Raw genomic sequence first — 20416 nt, 5'->3', positions numbered from 1 at the left:
CTTTGAAAAGCGAATGGAGATCTTTTTATTTTTCCTTTAAAATGTTGTCAGAAGACCATAACTTATTTTCTGTTTTGTTTTTTTTTTTTAAAAAAAAAAAACCTCATCTCATACCTTTTGTTTTTCCCTGGAGTTGCTTCTTTGGGTGACCATCACTCCTGTCAATATAATGTGAACAGGTAGAAGCCCAGAGTGATTCATGATGTGACCTTCCCACTGTCAATAGCAGAAGTTAATATAAATACACAGAAAAGGAGTAATGAGCCAAACAGCTAAGCAAACTAAAGAAAGTAAAAGCATTACCTCTTTTACTGTTTTAAAATAATCCTAGGAAGGAGGTGTTCTATTAGCTCCATTTTATGGATGAAAAAACCAAGACTTAGGAATCTAACCATAATGATTTGTACAATATCATCCAACTAGTCAGTGGCAGAGCTAGTACTCAACCCAGGACTGGATAAATCGGTGAATGACCTTTCATCCACTATATTAATTTAGCTTAAAGTAGCCACATATATAAAAGCCAAGGGTAGTCATTCACTCATTTATTGGTAAATATTTACTTATGTGAGGAAAAATTTCTATTTTAAGTATAATTTTCAAGAGTAAGTTGTTGCTGTTAGGTGCCGTCGAGTCAATTCTGACGTATAGTGACCCTATGCACAGCAGAACGAAATATCGCCTGGTTCTGTGCCATCCTCATAATCGTTCTTATGCTTGAAGCCATTGTTGTAGCCACTGTGTCAATCCATTTCATTGATGGTCTTCCTCTTTTCTACTTACCTTCTGCTTTTCCAAGGGCGAAGTACTTCTCCAGGGACTGGTCCCTCCTGATAGCATGTCCAAAGTATGTGAGGCAAAGGCTCGCCATTCTTGTTTCTAAGGAGCATTCTGGCTATACTTCTTCCAAGACAGATTTGTTCATTCTTTTAGCAGTCTGTGGTATATTCTTTGCCAACACCATAATTCAAAGGCATCAATTCTTCAGTCTTCCTTATTCATTGTCCAGCTTTCACATGTATATGAGGCAATTGAAAATACCATGGCTTGGGTCAGATGCACCTCAGTCCTCAAAGTAGTATCTTTGCTTTTGAGCACTTTAAAGAGATTTGCCCAGTGCCGTGCATCCTTTGATTTCTTTACTGCTGCTTCCATGGGTGTTGATTGTGGATCCAGGTAAAATGAAATCCTTGAAACTTCAGTCTTTTCTCTGTTTATCATGATGTTGCTTATTGGTCCAGTTGTGAGGATTTTTGTTTTCTTTATGTTGAGGTGTAATCAATACTGAAGACTGTAGTGTTTGATCTTCATTAGAAAGCTTCAAGTCCTCTTCACTTTCAGCAAGCAAAGTTATGCCATCTGCATAACACAGGTTGTTAGTGAGCCTTCCTCCAATCATGATATATTCTTCATATAGTCCAGCTTCTCAGATTATTTGCTCAGCATACAGATTGAATAAGTATGGTGAAAAGATACAACCCTGATGCACCTTTCCTGACTTTACTCCATGCACTATCCCTTTGTTCTGTTGGACCGACTTCCTCTTGGTCTATGTAAATGTTCCTCATAAGCACGATTAAGTGTTCTGGATTCCCATTCTGCGCAATGTTATCTGTAATTTGTGTTGATCCGCATAGCCTAATGCCTTTTCATAGTCAATAAAACAGGTAAACATCTTTCTGGTATTCCCTGCTTTCAGCCATGGTCCATCTGACATCAGCAATGATATTTCTAGTTCAATTCACTCTTCTGAATCCAGCTTGAATTTCCAGCAGTTCCCTGTTGATGTACTGCTGCAACTGTTTTGAATGATCTTCAGCAAAATTTTACTTTCACGTGATATTAATGATAATTGTTTAATAATTTCTGGATTCTGTTGGATCACCTTTCTTTGGAATAGGTGTAAAAATGGATCTCTTCCAGCCAGTTGGCCAGGTAGCCGTCTTCCAAATTTCTTGGCATAGATGAGTGAGCACTTCCAGTGCTACATCTGTTTGTTGAAGCATCTCAGTTTGTGTCCCATCAATTCCTGGAGCCTTGCTTTTCACCAGTGTCTTCAGTGCAGCTTAAACGTCTTCTTTCAGTAACATTGGTTCTTGATTATATGCTACATTCTTAAATGATTGAAAATTGAACAATTACTTTTAGTACAGTGACTCTGTGTATTCCTTCCATCTACTTTTTATGCTTCCTGAGCCATTCGGCATTTTGCCCATAGAACCCTTCAGTATTACAACTCGAGGCTTGATTTTTTTCTTCAGTTCTTTTGGCTTGAGAAATGCGGAGCATGTTCTTCCCTTTTGGTTTTCTAACTCCAGGTCTTTGCACATTTCATTATAATACTTTACTTTGTCTTCTTTGAAATCTTCTGTTCAGCTCTTTTACTTCATCATTTCTTCCATTCGCTTTAACTACCTGATGTTCAAGAGCAAGTTTCAGAGTCTCTTCTGACATCCATTTTGGTCTTTTCTTTCATTCTTGTCTTTTTAATGACCTCTTGCTTTCTTCTTGTGCGATGTCCTTGATGTCGTTCCACAACTCACCTGATCGTCGGTCCTTGATGTTCAATGCATCAGTTCATTCTTGAGATTGTCTCTAAATTCAGGTGAGATATATTCCAGGTTGTACTTTGGCTCTCGTGGATTTGTTCTAATTTTCTTCAGCTTCAACTTGAACCTGCGTATGAACAATTTATGGTCTGTTCCACAGATGGCCCTTGGCCTTGTTCTGGCTGATGATATTAAGCTTTTCCATTGTCTCTTTCCACAAAAGTACTGATTTGATTCCTGTGTATTCTATCTGTCAAGGTCCACATGATAGTTGCCATTTTATGTTACTGAAAAAAGGTATTTGCAATGAAAAAGTCATTGGTCTTGCAAAATTCTATCATATGATCTCTGACATCATTTCTGTTACTAAGGCCATATTTCCAACTACTGATCCTTCTTCTTTGTCTCCAACTTTCGCATTCCAGTCACCAGTAATTATCAGTGCATCTTGATTACATGTTTGATCAATTTCAGACCGCAGAAGTTGGCAAAAATATTTGATTTCTTCCTCTTTGGCCGTAGTGATTGGTGCATAAATTTGAATAGTCTTATTAACTGGTCTTCCTTATAGACATATGGATATTATCCTATCACTGACAGCATTGTACTTCAGGTTGGCTCTTGAAATGTTCTTTTTGACGATAGATGCAATGGCTTTCCTCTTCAATTTATCATTCCCAGTATAGTAGACCATATGATCGTCCACTTCAAAATGGCCAATTCCAGTCGATTTCAGCTCACTTTTTTTTTTTTTTTTTAATGCCTAGGATATGGATCTTTATGCTTTCCATTTAATTTTTGACAGCTTCCGGTTTCCCTAGATTCATAGTTCGTATATCCCGTGTTCTGATTGTTAATGGATGTTTGCAGCTGTTTCTCCTCATTTTGAGTCATACCACATCAGCACATGAAGATCCTAAAAGTTTGACTCCATCAACATCATTAAGGTTGACTCTACTTCAAGGAGTCCCCACTTGTATTTCGAGTGCCTTCCAACCTAAGGGGCTCATCTTCTGGCACTATATCAGACAATGTTCCACTGCTACTCATTAGGTTTTCACTGGTTAATTTTTTTCAGAAGTAGGCTGCCAGGTCCTTCTTCCTAGCCTGTCTTAGTCTGGAAGCTCAACTGAAACCTGTCCACCATGGGTGACCCTGCTGGTTTTTGAATACCAGTGACATAGCTTCCAGCATCACAGCAACACATAAGCCCCTACACTGTGACAAACTGGTAAACATGTGGGGTCAAGAGTAAGAGGGACATGAAATAAATAGGATGTTCCCAGGCAAACTTAAATAGATATGTGGGTCGGGAATCAGGCTAAACCCCTTAATGTGGACTACTAGGCTGTATATGCTCTGACCCTCATCCACTTCAACATCACATCATAACACCCTTCCCCTTTGATCTCCACACTCTCAATACCCTGAATTGTATCTGTTTCTTCAGTATAAAGAGCTCCTACGTCAAGGCTTTTGAACTTGTCTTGATGACTGAACCTCTCTTTCCCTGGCTCTTCACATGCCTAGTTCTTTCTCAGCCTTCTGATCTTACTCTTCCTCAAGGAAGACTTTTAGAACTATTTCCCTACCTAAAGCAGGCTCTCTTTACTTACTCTCTATTTCCCTGCCCTGTTTATTTCTTGAATAGCACTTAACACATTCTGAAATTGCCTTCTTAGAATGCATACTCCAGAAAAGCAGGGAACTCATTTTCCTTATCACCTTGGTATTCATTCTCAATACCCAGAACAATTCCTGATATCTATTATTTTTTATTATTATTATGTTTAATAAATATTAGTTAAATATTTATGAACATTCATAGAAATTGACAAAAGCAATCAAGAAGTTATTTGGCCCTAAACTACAGGATGTATAGATGTGAACAACAGGATGTGTAGATGTGAACAGCAATGGTGAGCCACTCTAAATGTTTGGGGGATAGAGTCATAGAGTTAAAGTGGCATTTAAAGAAGACCTTTACTTTTGAGTGAGATAGGCAAAAAGGAGGGACACTGTAAGAATGCTAACCTGGTCACATGATTAAATTCCAATAAAGGTGATCCTCTTTGATGATAAAAAATTTTCTAGCCAAAATCTCCATACTCCTCAAGCTCTAAAAGCTGTTTTTTTAATGTTTTATTTGTAAAGCAGTATTTTACTTTTTCAAAATTCTATATTTTTAATTATGAAGATAATAGACACCATTCCATTTTCAGAAGCCATTCTATTAAATTGTTCTTTCCATAATGTTAAGGAGCCTTGGTGGCACAGTGGTGAAAATGCTCAGCTGCTAACTAAAAGATCAGCAGTTCGAACCCACCAGCTACTTCTTGGGAGAAAGTTGTGGCAATCTGTTTCCATACTGTGGTGGTAAACCCTGTGGGGTAGTTCTACTCTGTCTTATAGGGTGGCTATGAGTTGGGATTGACTCAATGGCAACAGCAACGGGTTCTATGATGTTATAATCACAGATCTTGTCAGAGCAAATCAGTCCTTCCATTACCATGTGTATGTACTCTCCAGCTTATCACTGAGTTTCCTTTGTCCACAAAACATTGTCTTAGTATTAAGCATGACTTTACAGTAACATCATTGTCAAAGGAAAATATATATATACTTTATACTTTACCTTAATAATTCTCCCAATTGGACATTCATGTGATATAATATATTTTGAAAGTTAATTTTAGTCATATTTAAAGGCTGGTACTTTAAAAGTTAGCTAGCTTTATCATGCTTCTGTAATTCTTAGCTGATTACTAGAAATACCATTTTGATTTTGCATCTGTAAGCATACTGGGCACCAAAAAGCCAAAAACCAAACCCACTGCCATTGAGTCGATTCCGACTCATAGTGACCCTATAGGGCAGGGTAGAACTGCCCCATAGAGTTTCCAAGGAGCACCTGGCAGATTCGAACTGCTGACCTTTTGGTTAGCAGCTATAGTACTTAACCACTACGCCACCAGGGTTTCCAGAAGGGGTACAGATGAGTGATAATTAATGTATTTCTGTAGGAAAGTATAATGCTATGGTTGAAATTCAATAACAGAACCTAATAATTATAGGTATAAGGTAAGCTGAATGTGTACCAAGTGCTTGAAAATAATTCGAGTTGACAGTCAATCTCAGCATCTTTGCATTTCATAATTACATGGGTATTGAGCTTGGATATTTTAGGTTGGATAGAAAAATCAGATTGCTTTTTGGTTCGTCATGGTTATAACTGTGACTTTTTTTTTTTTTTTTATTACTTAGGCATTACTCAGACCTATGTGTAATAGAAAAAGAAAGCCCGTATTTCTTCATCGAAAGGCAATAGCCTAACAGTTGGATAAAGATGGTTGGAAGTAGAAATAAATTCTTACATTGAAACTTTAGTGAAGCTGTAGTAATTGATCTTCTTAGAAGTCTGAGGTTTCAAATCAGTTAGTTTAGAATGGGAAACAGAGGCTAAGTATTCCCATTGAAAGAAATTATACTTTGAAGGAGAAAACAGTGATGGTAAAAAAAAAAAAAATCTTATGTTACTCTATTGTATGTATGTGTGTGTGTGTTCTCTTTTAAATTTCGGTAGATATTTTGTTAGATGATGCTGGTGATGCAACTGGACATAAAGATGGCCGCAGTGTGAAAATTATAGTCTCCATAAGCAAGGGCTACGGTCAAGCAAAGGTATCTCTTTAATCTTCATTTCTTTATTGTGAGAGGCTGAGAATTACTTAGAGTCAGATGTATCGAATATTTGTTCTGGTGTGTATACTAACAAAGATGTTTGCCTTGGCATTAGCTTAATATATTATACAAGCATGAAAGTTAAGGTCACTAAAGAAATTACATCATCATATAAGCAGAAATGTGTCTCACATGCACCTTGTGGTTCATTCTCTGAAAACAATGTTGATTGTCAACCCATATCTCCTTAGCTTCCACAACTTGAAAAAAAAAATTGCTTTCTTCATAGAAGCATTTTGTCTAGTGTAGTCTCGATATTACTTGTAGATTATACGTCGTGTTTACAATCTGCATTAACATTTCACTAGAGTTGTCAATCTGGTCTTTATACAAAAGAAGGAACTGTAAGCTATATGAATATTCTAGACACCAGGAAGACACTTTTTCTACTGAACTCACTCAGCATGACAATACCCAGTGAGGCTACTTTTCTGTATCATTTTTAAACATTTTATTTTTTCTGGAATTAAATATTGCCTTCAGATTGGCAATACCATTCTGAATCTATCCCTTCCTAAAAAGGGATAGAATCTATCCCTTTCTAAAAAGATTCTTTAAGCTGAATTTTTAGTTGAGTGACCAGGATACAAATTCATAAGTGTCCTTTTTTTTTTTTTTTTCCTATCAAATCGAAGGAAGTTCTTTAGAATTTTAAAGTAATTGAAGTATTTAGGTTTGAAAACCCCTTGAGATAGCACTTGTGAATTTTTACACTGAGCAAATGTGCTAAGGATTCTAATGCCATAAACTTTCTGCCTGTGCCGCAGACTTGTGCCTGCTTTTCCCAAGTGGGTCTTTATGTGAGAGACTGTAATAGTCTCACTAAAGCCTAAACCATCTCTAATTTTAAAAGCACCTGCTTATAAAGTATTGTTTAAGCATCCATTTTAACTGGGTTCTACTCACACTAAAAAACAAATTTTCTCTTTCAGGATAATTTTAAAAGACAATGTCTTTGAACATTTTTTTTTTCTAATAAAGCTTATAAGAAAATAATTAAAACACACACCCTGGTTTATAAATTTCTCAACTTTTTCTGAAAAACACATTGGCTTCTAACTCAAGTGATGTAAAAATAATGATGGCAATAAAATTTATGCTTACAGCATTAAATATTATAGAGAAGAAATTGAGATTCTGAGTTAGCTAATTGATTTACCTAAGGTCATGCTTCTTAATTAGCCGGTGGGGGTTGTATGTTGTAGAGTCTATATCTTCTAACATGTGACCCAGTGGTTATTCTACCATCCCTTAAAGCCCATGTAGGTGGTGACTGGAACCAGGAATGTATTATATCAACTATTTAATTATATCTAATGTTATCAAGGAGCCCTGCTGACACAGTAGTTAAGAGTTCAGCTGCTAACCAAAAGGTCAGCAATTTGAATCCACCAGCCATTCCTTGGAAACCTTATGGGGCAGTTTTTCTCTGTCTTATAGGGTCACTATTAGTCGGAATCAACTCATGACCACTATTCCATGTAACTGTTTCCAGCTGTCATAAAAGAGGCTCCAGTTAGACTATAAAACCTGAATTATTTATTTTTCTAATATATGTAGAAACTCCTCAAAATATCATCTTACAAAAAAAGCTAAATTTGGGGCCATTATTTTTATTGTAAATGAATGCTTTGCTTGTCCAAATGAGTCCTTAGGATTTCTTCGTCAGTTCTTTTAGCAATGACTGTTCTGATAAATTGAAAATGGGAACTGTTTTATAAACACATAAATGTTGTACAGCCATGAATTATTTATTATTTTTTAAAGCTGGATTGTAATTTAGTAATAATCTAAATTAATAAATGAGAAAACTGAGTAGTAGGCTGAAGTTCTAGGACTCATGTCATACAGTTCTGCTTCATCTCTGTCACCATTTCCGTTCTACAGCCTGCCTTTCTTCAGAAATGCACCCACTGCATTAAAATGGAAAACCATCCCTTCCTGTTCCTTTCCCCTTTCAGTCTACTGATCAGCTTCTTGAATCCATTTTCCTTAATATACCACTTTATCTAATCTCTTTTTTCTTATTGTTGTTGCTGTTAGTTTTTTGGTTGGTTGGTTAATTGAGGTATTTTATTTTATTTAATCAATCATGTGTGTGCTTACTATAGAGCCCAAAGGCTTAATATTTTACTCTTAATCACTAACTACATTAGTAAGTTTTAGTGAAAATGTAGTAATAAAACTAGATACACAGTTGGGTTTTATCTTGTTCGATTTTGTTCTTCTTTAGGATCAGAAGTCTCAGGCATATTTGATAGGGTCCATTGGCGTTAGTGGAAAAACCAAGTGGGATGTCTTAGATGGTGTAATTAGACGTCTCTTTAAGGTAAGTTGTACAATATGACCTGATATTAGTGTTCAAATATATTTCATTGTAGAGTTTCCATTGGCTTTCCTAACTTAGACACATCTGCCCTTCCTCTCCTCTGTTTCAAATATTAAGGAAAGCTTTCTCTCCTTGTGCTGTTTAATACAACAGTTCTTACATTATCCATTTTTTAAAATTCTTCACAGCTAGTCTCATATCATCAGTTTTTTTTTTTTTTATTTGTTGTGGATAAGTTGAACCACTGTTTTGACTTTCCTTTTTGTGTGTATCATTTTAGGAATATGTGTTCCGAATTGATACATCCACTAGCCTTGGTCTGAGCTCTGACTGCATTGCTAGCTACTGTATAGGAGATTTAATTAGGTCCCATAGCCTGGAAGTGCCTGAACTGCTGCCTTGTGGATATCTTGTTGGAGACAATAATATCATCACTGTGAACCTGAAAGGTAAAAAAAAAGGGACTTTTTTGTTTTTTTTTTTCTAACATTTCTCTTTTTTGCAGTTTCCCTTCAAATTTTCATGTATGAAAGTTGTGTTAATCACTCTTTAATAGTTTTGGTATGCAATGAGCCATACTTTTTAAAAAATCACTAAAATCCTATTAAAACACTAAAATTCTAGTAAATGAAATTCTTTGAGTTCCGAGATATAAAACTTAGAATGTAATTTTGAAGATTCCCCAGGACTCACAAAAAAAAAAAAAAAAAAGAGATTTAAACAATTTGCAACTTCTAGGTTTTCTCTGCTAGCATTTTACATTTAGAGAAGGTTCAAAAATTTTATTGTGTTGTCCAAAGCAACATATTCATTGCTATATCTTTGATTTTAATTTTTTTTTTTAGTGAATACCCCTTGGGGATAGAGAATGGAAGTTAAGAGCCAGGGACGAGAAATTCTGTCTTCTTTGCTTTAGATGAAGTGCTAAATTATTGTTGTTGGTGGTGTAACTGAAGTATACTCTATTCAGTAATTCCTTGTTCATATATATTAAAGACTCAGAATACATCTGTATACAAAACTGTGGGTTAATAGAGGAATTTGGCAATATTTGATTTTATGCTCTCCTTCCTAATTCCTTGCCAGACATCACAATTTGTATTCTTCAAAAGCTTAAGTGATTGGACAGCTGGGATGTTAAATGAGATACAGAAATAGAGAGAAGGGGAAAAGAGTAAGAAATACACATACACCGTATACGTATATATGCACACACCTACATAGTACATATGTGTATGTGTATACATATTTATAATCTTCACATTTACTCTTAACAAAACTATCATCTTCAAAGGGGTGCAAGAGTTTATAATAGAATTTATAATAATGGAATATGTCTCTGGAAATATAAGTAAAAAAACATAGACTATGGAAGAGAAGCAAGCCTGAGCAAAAAGAAACGGCTTGCTTTTGTTTGTATGTTCACTCTGCCTTATTATTGACATGTTTCCTGACTTAAAATGACAACACATCTTTATGAAAGTATTTTGCAAGGACTACTAACTCAGCTCTATTGTCAGTTGATACTATATTTTAAATTCTAGCTCATGTAGGACAATAAGTCAAGTCATGTTCTTCGTTTTGTTTCCTCCTTCAGGGGTAGAAGAAAACAGCCTGGACAGTTTTGTTTTTGATACGCTAATTCCTAAACCTATTACCCAGAGGTACTTTAACTTGTTGATGGAGCATCACAGAATCATACTCTCAGGACCAAGTGGTACTGGAAAAACCTATTTAGCAAACAAACTTGCCGAATATGTAATAACCAAATCTGGCAGAAAAAAAACAGAGGATGCAATCGCCACTTTTAATGTGGACCACAAGTCAAGTAAGGTAAGTCATAAAATCTGAAGAGAATTGCTGTTGTTTATCCACTGGTGTTTTAAGCAATTAAGTATTAGGATTGTGTGAGACTGCTATATTGGGCATGGAAAAAAGTATCCATTTCTTTGTCTCAAACTAGAATCTGGCAGATGAAGACTGCCATTCAATAGCATTTCAGCTGTCAGGTACTCGAGGAGCCCTGGTGGTACAATAGTTAAGCACTTGGCTGTTAATTGAAAGGTCTGTGGTTTGACCCCACCAGCATCTCCATGGGAGAAGAAACCTGGTGATCTGCTCCTGTAAAGATTACAGCCTAGGAACCCTACGGGGCAGTTCTACTCTGTTATATAGGGTCACTACGAGTCAGAATCAACTACACAGCACACAACAACATCATCAGATACTCCACCGGGCATTAGAGCTATACAAAAGAAAATGACAGGGTCACGGTAGTTTGCTTTCTCTTAGACATTCTTTTACGAAGTGTTAGAGTAGAAGAGGTCTGTGCAAAACATTATGGAAGCAAGAGGGAAGAATAACTTCCTGGAAGAATAAGAGCTTTACATAAAAGGCAATACTTGGCCTGGGTCTTAACAGATAAGTAGGAGTTAACTAGGTTCTGAGTAATTAGAATATTCTAGGCAGAAATTCTGGGAGCAGCAGTTTGCTTATGTCACATTCGCATAGGATTTTTACTCAAGAACCTTAGGAAACTGTGCACTGTTCCATTTTACCATCCACTGAGGTCTAAATTCTGCCATAATAATCAACATGAATGCTCTCAGCTACTAAATCGGCTAAAATGAGCCAGTATTTTTATATATTCTGAGTAAAATACAGAATCCTAAAAAGGAAATGTATGATTCCTAACACTAGGCTATTTTTACCTGTAATTATTCATTACAGTCTGAATCAATTCAACCTAAGGTTGTCTTGGGAAACTGCAACTGTTATAAGCAATAACTTGAGGGAATCCAAATGATACCAGGTCATGGTTTTTCCAAAGATAACCTAGTTAAGTGATTTAAACCAACCCAGTGTTTCAGAAACCTCAGACTTAAAATTTTCAGAAACAAACCTGATTCCCAACCGTGACCAAAACTCGTTGGATTCTTGAAAAAAGGTAGACGTTTAACTTATTGAACAACAAGTTCTTAATGGAGTAGTTCATTAAGTCCTTAACTCCAATCAGCTGTCAGATCTTGGGCAGATCGCTGAATTTGTTTGCGCCTCAGTTTCCTCAGCTGCAAGATGGAAATTGTAGTAGGATTGTGGTAAGGACTAAATGAGTGTGGGGTGTGTGTGTGAGAGAGAGAGAGACAAAGAAAGAGATTGAGACAGAATAGCACAAGCAGCAAGCATAGTTTATGAGTTGCCTACATTTATTGTTTATAGCCCTTGGCTGCCAGTGAATCTTTCTTACACAAATAACTCACTCACTCACACACACACACACACACCCCTGTTTGTTCTTGTATGTACTTTTCAAGGAGAGCAATGATGAACATACAGCTAATGGGATCTCTTAAAGTTAAATAAATATAGCACATGAATTCCTGATATTTCCTTGGAATTCAGCACTATTCAAATTGTGGTTGACCCACCCATTGCCATTTCAACTATGAGAGACATGGAACCTGAGGCAAAATATTTGACTTTTCTCTATGCAGAGGTAGGAAGAGCATGATTGTTTGTTTGGTTCAGCCTACATGTTTAATGCCTGCTGTGAGTTCTGTATCCTTGTATCTTTATAAGAAAGCCTTTCAGTGCAATTTTTTTTTTTCTTTTCTTTTCAGCTGAAAAAGATGAAAGGTTTGAGGCCCCTTAGTCATCCTTGATGTTCTCTTTGGCTTTTTCTCTATTTTGATATGACAAAACTCTTCAAAGTTTCTTTATGGGAAAAAAAAAAGTGGTTAGAAAATGATAGTGGAAGAGACTTATTACATAGACCAAGGGATTTTAATAGTTTGAGATCACTTAAAATCTACTTTTGAATAAAATAAATTGACTTTGAACTTCATTTTCAAAAACAAAAAGAAAGATAAGCTAAATGGTCATTTTCAAGGATGTAGTTTGACATACTAAAATAAAGTAGGTTCATTTACATTATTATATTTGCCTCCCCCCAAAATCTACTGTTATATTCTCTTTTTATATCAGTTAAAAAAATGCTTAATGCTTGGAGATGTTTTTAATCAATGATCTTGTGTGAATATCCTTTTAAACATTTTGATCAAATGCTTCCAACACTCTTATTTTCTGCTTTTTCAGAAGAAAATCATTTGTGCCATTATTTAGTCAATTCAGTTTTTGTTATTGCAAAATCATGAAAAGTCAAGCATTGCCAAGAGTGTTTGTGAATAGAACTAACGATGCTAGGAAGCAGTAATAGGAAGAAACCATGGAGAAATCACATGGGATTTAGCACCAAGAAAGCACAAAATACAACTAAACAAATGTTTATTGTTTCTTTAATGTTTGTAAGATAGGAATGGGCTGTCAGTAATGCTGGATGCACAGTTATTGGCAGAGAATTTGGCCAGTTCATGCCAAATTGTCGGAGAATACCCACTTTTTTTTTTTTGCAGGGAAGGAATGGGAGAAAGTGAGAGTGGTGTAAAGGCAAGGGGGACGGCAAGCTGAGGTTGTGTTAGGAATAACTGCTGACGGTACAGCGTTCCTAAAGTAAAATGTGAATGAGGAATGAAATAAATTCTTTCTCTGAAAATATTCAAATGAAGCTGTGTAATTTCTGATGTGCTGTTTACTATGCCATAGATAGCACTGGAGAAAGCCAAAAAGCACTTACTGATTCAAAAAACAATAAACCATCAGATGAAAAAAATCTTTTCATGTTTTTGGTATTGCTGCATTTTACATTCTGTACCTCTTCCCTACTCTCCAAAGCCTCCTTCAAGCTGCCAGCTGGAATATTTTGATTGAGAGCCGTACACATAAACAATTACACTTTGTGACATTTGATATAGCAGACCCAGAAGGCTAGAGATGGATTTAGTAAAGAATTCATGGCCAGCTGAAGCCTCTTGGAGTGTTAGGTGGGAAAAGATCTGAAAACTGGACTTGGCAGATTCATTTTTTAGCATGTCTGGAGTCAAAACCAGAGGAAGCAATGGTCAACAGTTTTTATGTAACTGCTGTGTTCTGTGTGTATTTTTCTAAATATGGGATTAATCTTATTATTAATTTCCATCAAGGAGATGTAACTTTTTATTTTGCCTGTTAGACCTTGGACTTGAAACTTTGGGTGGCCCTGCATCAATACTTCAGTCTAAGATTTTACCCCAATCAAATAAGAATACAGATCATGAATTGATGTCAAAGGGGTCTATGAAAAACCCTTAAGGTATAAGACAAAATCTATGTGTATGGCTATATACACATCCAACTGGTCCATAACTTTCATTTCATCGGTTCCTGAAAGGGATCTACTATCCCAAGATGAGAGAGAGCGATCTATATTCCGTATTAGGATCTAATGGCCATTTTGTTCCAAAATTCACTCATTGGTTTCTTAATTACTAAATTCAGTTCCTCTGCTTCTGTTCTCTCTCTCTTTTTTAACTTATGTATAGCAAGTTGCTACAGTTGACCTCCCCTTTCTAGAGACTCTTCTTTCATGATTTGCATTCTCTCCTTGATTTCTTTCTTCTCCCTAGTAAGCTCCTTCTCTGTCAGTTTCCCTGATCACTTCTTCATAGTGTACTAGTTAAATGAAAATATCCCCCAACGTTCTTTTCTCTCTTATTGTCATCTGGATGGTTCCTATGACTTCAATTACCACTCCAAAAAGAAACTATTAGGCATGTCCACTCTCCCAATAGTAGGCCTATTTTTCTATTAGCTTACTAATATGTTTCTATCAGCCTATTAAAATACATGTTTAGAAATGTCAATTTACGCTTTGACAAAAATATCATAAATTCATTCTCTTCCATTCATCTCCACCATTCCCACCCTTGTACCCAAACTGACGCCTTTTGGCACATGGACTCTTTCAATAGCTTTCCAACTGCTTGGTCCACATCCTGCCTTAAATTTCCCTTTTCTCTTTCCCTGATCCTATCGATTTGCCACATGGCAAGCTGAGTATCTTTTTACATTTAAAATCTGATCGCATAAAGTCTCATTGCTTTCTATATTAGATCAAAAATCTTCCCACGCTTCTACTAAAAAAAAAAAAAAAAAAAAGCTTCTACTATCCCTATTAAATTCTGTAGTCTCTTTTGGTTTCAGTAATCTCGGTATTCTCTAGTCTGGTTTCTTCTCTTCCTCTTTTTCCAATGTACTTTCTACACTGTTAAACTGTGGTTCTAATTATACTCTTCAGGTTCCCAGAACATTCAATATTTTTTCATTGCCTATAGGAGAAGTCCAGTGATCTTACCAATCATTCAATAATGCAAATCTTCATTTCCAATTTATTCACCGCTATTTAATTTCACAAATCACATACTACATGCTGTATCTTCTCCCTCTCTCTGGAATACTCCCCTCCCAAGGTTAGGAATCAAAATCTTCAAAATAAAGAGTTAATGGCAAATAATACCTCCACTAGAAAATCTTCCACAGAAGCTGTAAGTAATCTTTGCATGCTCTGATAAAAACCTTTGGTCTATACTGTTTTAGAAGTAATATATTATTTTCAGCTGTGAATTATAGTTATACATATTCATGCCAAATTTTCTATTCTGGGCTTTAAACTTCTTGAACATTTTTTCCATTTCTAATTAATTACCATATTGTTCACATTTCCATTTCTCTTGATTAATAAATTGTTCTCTCCTACTGAAAATAAAAGTCAGCAGTTCACCATTGCTTATTTTGTAAAATCTGTGTTCATCTACACGGATTTAAAGTCTTCAGTTTTCTCCTTCACCATCACCACCACCGCCATGTATCATATTCTCTTGCAACAGCAGGACACCTATTATTTCCCCCAAATGCGTCACACACTCATACATTCCAGCTTTCACTCTTTATTCCTTAGATGTGACTGGTCATCCACGAACTGTACCCCCATTGTCCTCTGAACCTCAAGGCTGGGTTAGATGCCTACTTGAGCCAGCCTGTAGTGGTCTGTGCATTTCATTTAGCATACTGTATTTAAATTCGTTGTTTTACCTGCCTTTCTGTTAATGAATTGTGCTTTATCTCTGAAATCTTTGGTGCCAGAATACCTGGCAAAGAGTAGATGCTTGCTAAATGCGTGTTGAAAGAATGAATAACTGCATACTGGTCAGTATGAATTCTACTTATTCTTTAAGATATATCCCCAAATGCCACCTCCCAATGAGGTCTGTCAGGATTCTCCTCTCAGAATTGAGCCCTTCCCCTGCTGTAAGCCACATTCCTCCTTTAACTTCTTTCATGACATGTTTCACATTGCACTTTCTTAGCTCATCATTTATGTACGTGCCTATCACCCTCACTATGCTGCAAAGCTACCTTCTCCAGAAAGCTTTCCTTGACATCTACCAGCTAGGTTAACCCCCACCTACCTCTCACAGCTCCTAATATACTTGTGACATTATAATGAAATTATTTATTATATTTAAATTCCAGCCCCTTATGTGGAAACTCTTCTCCAGGGGAAGGTAGTCTGATTACCTCCTAACTCCCATGCCCAGAAAAGTACCAGATGCAGTTTTTAACATATGTTAAACTTAATATGAACTTCTTAATAGCAAGAACAGTAGTTTATATGTTTGTATACTCCCAGGGCTTGGTCTAGGACTATAAACATAGTCCCACCCACTGCCATCAAGTCTGTTCCCACTCATAGTGACCCCATAGGGTTTCTGAGGTAGTGAATCTCTACAGACACAGATTGCCACATCTTTCTCCTGCGGAGCTGCCGATGATTTTGAACCACTGACCTTTAACCACTGTGCAACCAGGGCTCCTTTAAAAAAAACATAGTAGGTAGTGAATATTTTATAAATAATGAATTACTTAATACAACTGTATAAATTCTGCTTTATCTTTTTAAGGAAATGAAACTCTGTGGACTATTCGCAAGTTTTATTATTTGTTTTGTATTCTCTGATTTAAAAAAAAAAGACAACAGTTATTCTCTGTGGCTGGCTCAATATAAAACGAATAGTATATTAGTCTTTAATTTTCTATTTGAACTTAAATGAATGTATTAATAAATGCCTCAAAACCCTGAACATGGCTGTTTTACCCTCTTCTACTGTATTACAGACAGGGGGAGGTGGCATCTAGGATGAATGGTTCACATATTTACCTGGCTGCCAAAAATTGGGATCATGGAATTGTTTTTAACCCTTAGCAAGATTTACAAATTGAAAATGTCATTGTAAATATGCAAATATTATGGAAATGCTTTTACTGATTAGGACAATGCCAAGAAACCTAATTATGTTCCTGGCCTACCCATCTGTGAGAGCAGTCAATCAGTGAACTAGTTATCATATTTAAATTAAGCTACTTTGCAGGGATAATACCTGTAATAGAACCGAGAAGCTCAGGAACTGCTAAATGCTAATATCAAGTGATCCAGTGAAAAATTTTTTAAGAAGTTGTCTTTGTTTAAATACACAGCAATTTCGTACAGATTACAAGTAAGAAACCACACTTTTATCTGAGTCCTGGGGCTGCATTTTAAAATGTACCCCATCTTCACAAATTGGATATAAAATATTCAAAGTATCATTGGAAATTTAGGGGTGCCATTTTAGATTTAATCTGTCTTTGAAATTATGAAGTTTGCTCAAATTCAGTTTTATCACTGAAATACCAAAAATAAGAATGAGGTTTTAATATTTGTGGTTTTTCATAAGAATTCATGGCTAGAACTCTTTTTATTTCTCTTTTCAAAGGAAGACAACTGAGAAATATGCCTTTGTGTTCACAGTTTTATATTTACTGTAGGTATTCTGTACTGGCTCTTCTACCCTTCTCTTCTTTTCTCTCTGTCCTTTATAAAAGATTATCTTCTCAGCATTGTATGTTCTTTGCTCCATAGGCTAAGATTTTATATCAATGGAATGGCCTATGTGTTTTTAATGAAAGGTACCGATGGAAGGCAAACAGTGCTCTTCCTACAATATAAATTGCTTTTCAGCTGATATAAATATATCATTGATGAGCTTATTTTCTTTATTTTTTTAAAGGAAGTGCAACAATATCTAGCTAACCTGGCCGAACAGTGCAGTGCTGATAATAATGGTGTAGAACTCCCAGTTGTAATAATTCTTGATAATCTTCATCATGTGGGCTCTTTGAGTGATATCTTCAATGGTTTTCTCAACTGTAAATATAACAAATGGTATGCTTATCAAATTTTTGAATGATGAAATATGAAAAATCATATTTGTATTCTTGTGCCTTTATGCTTTTATACAATGGATGCTATTACTTTGAGAAACCCTCATTAATATTACAGCTTATTTCCAAGGAATCCCCATATATTCCTTAGAACATTTATCTATTCATTCAATAACTATGTCCCAGGCACTTTTATGAGGCTGGAAACATTATTTCCTTAATGATGTTAACTTCTACAGGAATGCTGAAAGTCTGGAGGATGTAAATATTAAGGAATAGTTTGAATCAGGGAGACTAAGAACTGGAAGGAGACTTTCAAGCTCTGGTTACATTTTCAGTCAATATTAAAGTTTATATTCAACCTTCCTATAAGGATATAAAAAAAATAAGGATACATTTAATAAATTCATATATAACTCTCTCCATTAATGGGCCTGATTTGTAAAATTTACTATGAAAGAGAAGGTTAAAGTTGGGTATAATAACCTGAAAATCTACTAGAGATCGATTGTAGCATGCCCTCTAAAGAAAAGACATATAAGAATATCAACATAAATGATATTAGTTGTAATGCTTCCAAATATCCTAATCAAGCAATCTCTGCTATAGATACGAACCTTTAAAAACAAATCAGCATAAAATAAGGGTTGAAGAAAGAATACAAATTCTCTAATGTTGGTTAGAACTTTTAAAAATAACTATAAAGTATTAAGCTGGAAAAAATTAACAAAGTTTATTAGAATCATCAATTGTAAGATATTAGAGTGGTATGAGACCAGTGTGATTATTTTAACCTCTTCATTTTTAGGTTAATAAACTCTGCCCCAGAGAAGAGGGATGACTTGTGTAGGATGCCAGAGCTGAAATTAGAACCCCAAATCTGAATTTCCAGCCCAATGATATTTGATATTTTCCAACCTCAAATTACAAAATTATTGTTTTAAAACGTAATATCAAAATGGAATAATCCATATTTATATAAATTATTTTCTGTTTTAATAGATTAATCTTTTATTCTCAATATATCTAAATTTCTTTTCTTTTTCTTCTAGTCCCTATATTATTGGAACAATGAATCAGGGAGTTTCTTCATCACCAAACCTAGAGCTGCATCACAATTTCAGGTGAAGATAAATTGTGTATGTGTATGTGTGCGGGCATGTTTATTTTTTAAATTGTCCCTTTATGTTTATTTTGGTTGGTTGTTTTTTCTATTTGTAAGTTGGCAGATTCTGACAGTGGTAACCTGTGGTGTGCAAATAAAAAAATTCTTCAGACACTCTTTCTCAAGCAGACATTTTGTGATCTATGCCCTCTTTGCAATCAGAAGTGTTTCTTTAAAAAAAAAAAAAAAAAGGTTTTTCCTGCTCACTCTGAAACAGGCACTTTTCTTCTAAGTGTGAGGAATGTGAAGAGCGTTCCTATTTCAGGATTTGTGATTCTCCTACAGAAGAGTGCTCAGCGTGTATCCTCCCACTCACCTCTGACGCACATGAGCTTCTCTTTAGCTCAGAAGAGTTTGTTAAGTTAAAGCTCTGATGCTAATAAACTTCTTAACCCCTTTCATTATAAGACTGTACCATCCACTGAAATAGGAACATAGCCACTTTATATTGAACGGGGAATCACTGTAGACTTAACATGTAATTTATGTAAAACATCTGATTTTTTTTTTTCTAGGTGGGTACTATGTGCAAACCACACAGAACCGGTGAAAGGATTTCTAGGTAGATACCTTCGAAGGAAATTGATAGAGATAGAAATTGAAAGGAATATACGCAATAATGATCTAGTCAAAATTATAGACTGGATTCCTAAGACATGGCATCATCTCAACAGTTTTTTGGAAACACATAGTTCTTCTGATGTTACCATTGGTGAGTTCCAAAATTACAATATGCCATTCTCCAGGAACAAAGAGCACTTGGTAAAGATGGCCAGATTGGATGGTAGAAAATAAGGCAGGCTAATGTTTGTCAAGCTTCTAAACATTTAAGTTTACTTTTTAGCATTCTGAAAGTTTGCTTTCTTTTAGACTTTGTCTCTCTGATTAGAATTAGATTCATTTTATCAAACATGCATAGCATACACAAATCTCAAATTACTCAAATTACTGATATCAAATAAGTTTAATATAGATAAAAATCAAAAAATCAGATGACCATTTGAAATAAACAGTATCTGTCTAGGGTACTATTTTTATGCAAAAAGCAAATTTTAGCTCATGGTTCATATCAAATATAGTTGTGAGAACAGATTTTACTTAGAGATAATTTAGGTGTTTAATATTTTGTTCAAGAGTCCTGTGGCAGAACCCTTAAGCACTGGGCTGCTAACCAAACGATTGACTATTGGAACCCACGCAATGGCTCCATGGGAGAAAAGATCCTGGCGTAAATATTACAGCCTAGAAAACCCTATGGGGCAGTTCTACTCTGTCTCATTGGGTTGCTACGAGTCAAAAATTAACTAATGGCACCTAACAACAACAATAGCAATCTTTCTTATAGGAACACCAAATTGTTTAAATTATGTTTCTTTAATTGACACAAACGTGTTTATTTTTGTATTCCTTCTTAAATTGCTTGTTTAACTCTCTTTCACATCATTATGTATCATACAGATTTACTAACTAAAGACATCATGTAGATTAGAAGGGAAA

General features: G+C 35.5%; 1 protein-coding gene across 1 annotated transcript in view; it reads left to right on the top strand.

Moving 5' to 3' along the window:
* Window positions 1-20416, top strand: part of NAV3 (neuron navigator 3) — a gene marked incomplete at its 5' end in the record, with an annotated part of 304732 nt that overhangs the window by 271370 nt on the left and 12946 nt on the right. Inside the window, 7 exons of the mRNA XM_023559140.2 lie at window positions 6133-6230; window positions 8524-8619; window positions 8900-9068; window positions 10217-10452; window positions 17601-17755; window positions 18807-18878; window positions 19435-19631. Of these exons, the coding sequence (XP_023414908.2) occupies window positions 6133-6230; window positions 8524-8619; window positions 8900-9068; window positions 10217-10452; window positions 17601-17755; window positions 18807-18878; window positions 19435-19631 (1023 nt within the window). The remainder of the gene's footprint in view (window positions 1-6132; window positions 6231-8523; window positions 8620-8899; window positions 9069-10216; window positions 10453-17600; window positions 17756-18806; window positions 18879-19434; window positions 19632-20416) is intronic.

The sequence above is a fragment of the Loxodonta africana genome, chromosome 4 (genome assembly GCF_030014295.1).
Source record: "Loxodonta africana isolate mLoxAfr1 chromosome 4, mLoxAfr1.hap2, whole genome shotgun sequence".
Taxonomy (NCBI): Eukaryota; Metazoa; Chordata; class Mammalia; order Proboscidea; family Elephantidae; genus Loxodonta; species Loxodonta africana.
The sequence above is the reverse complement of the archived record's forward strand: the minus strand, read 5'-3'. Positions and strand labels throughout refer to the sequence as shown.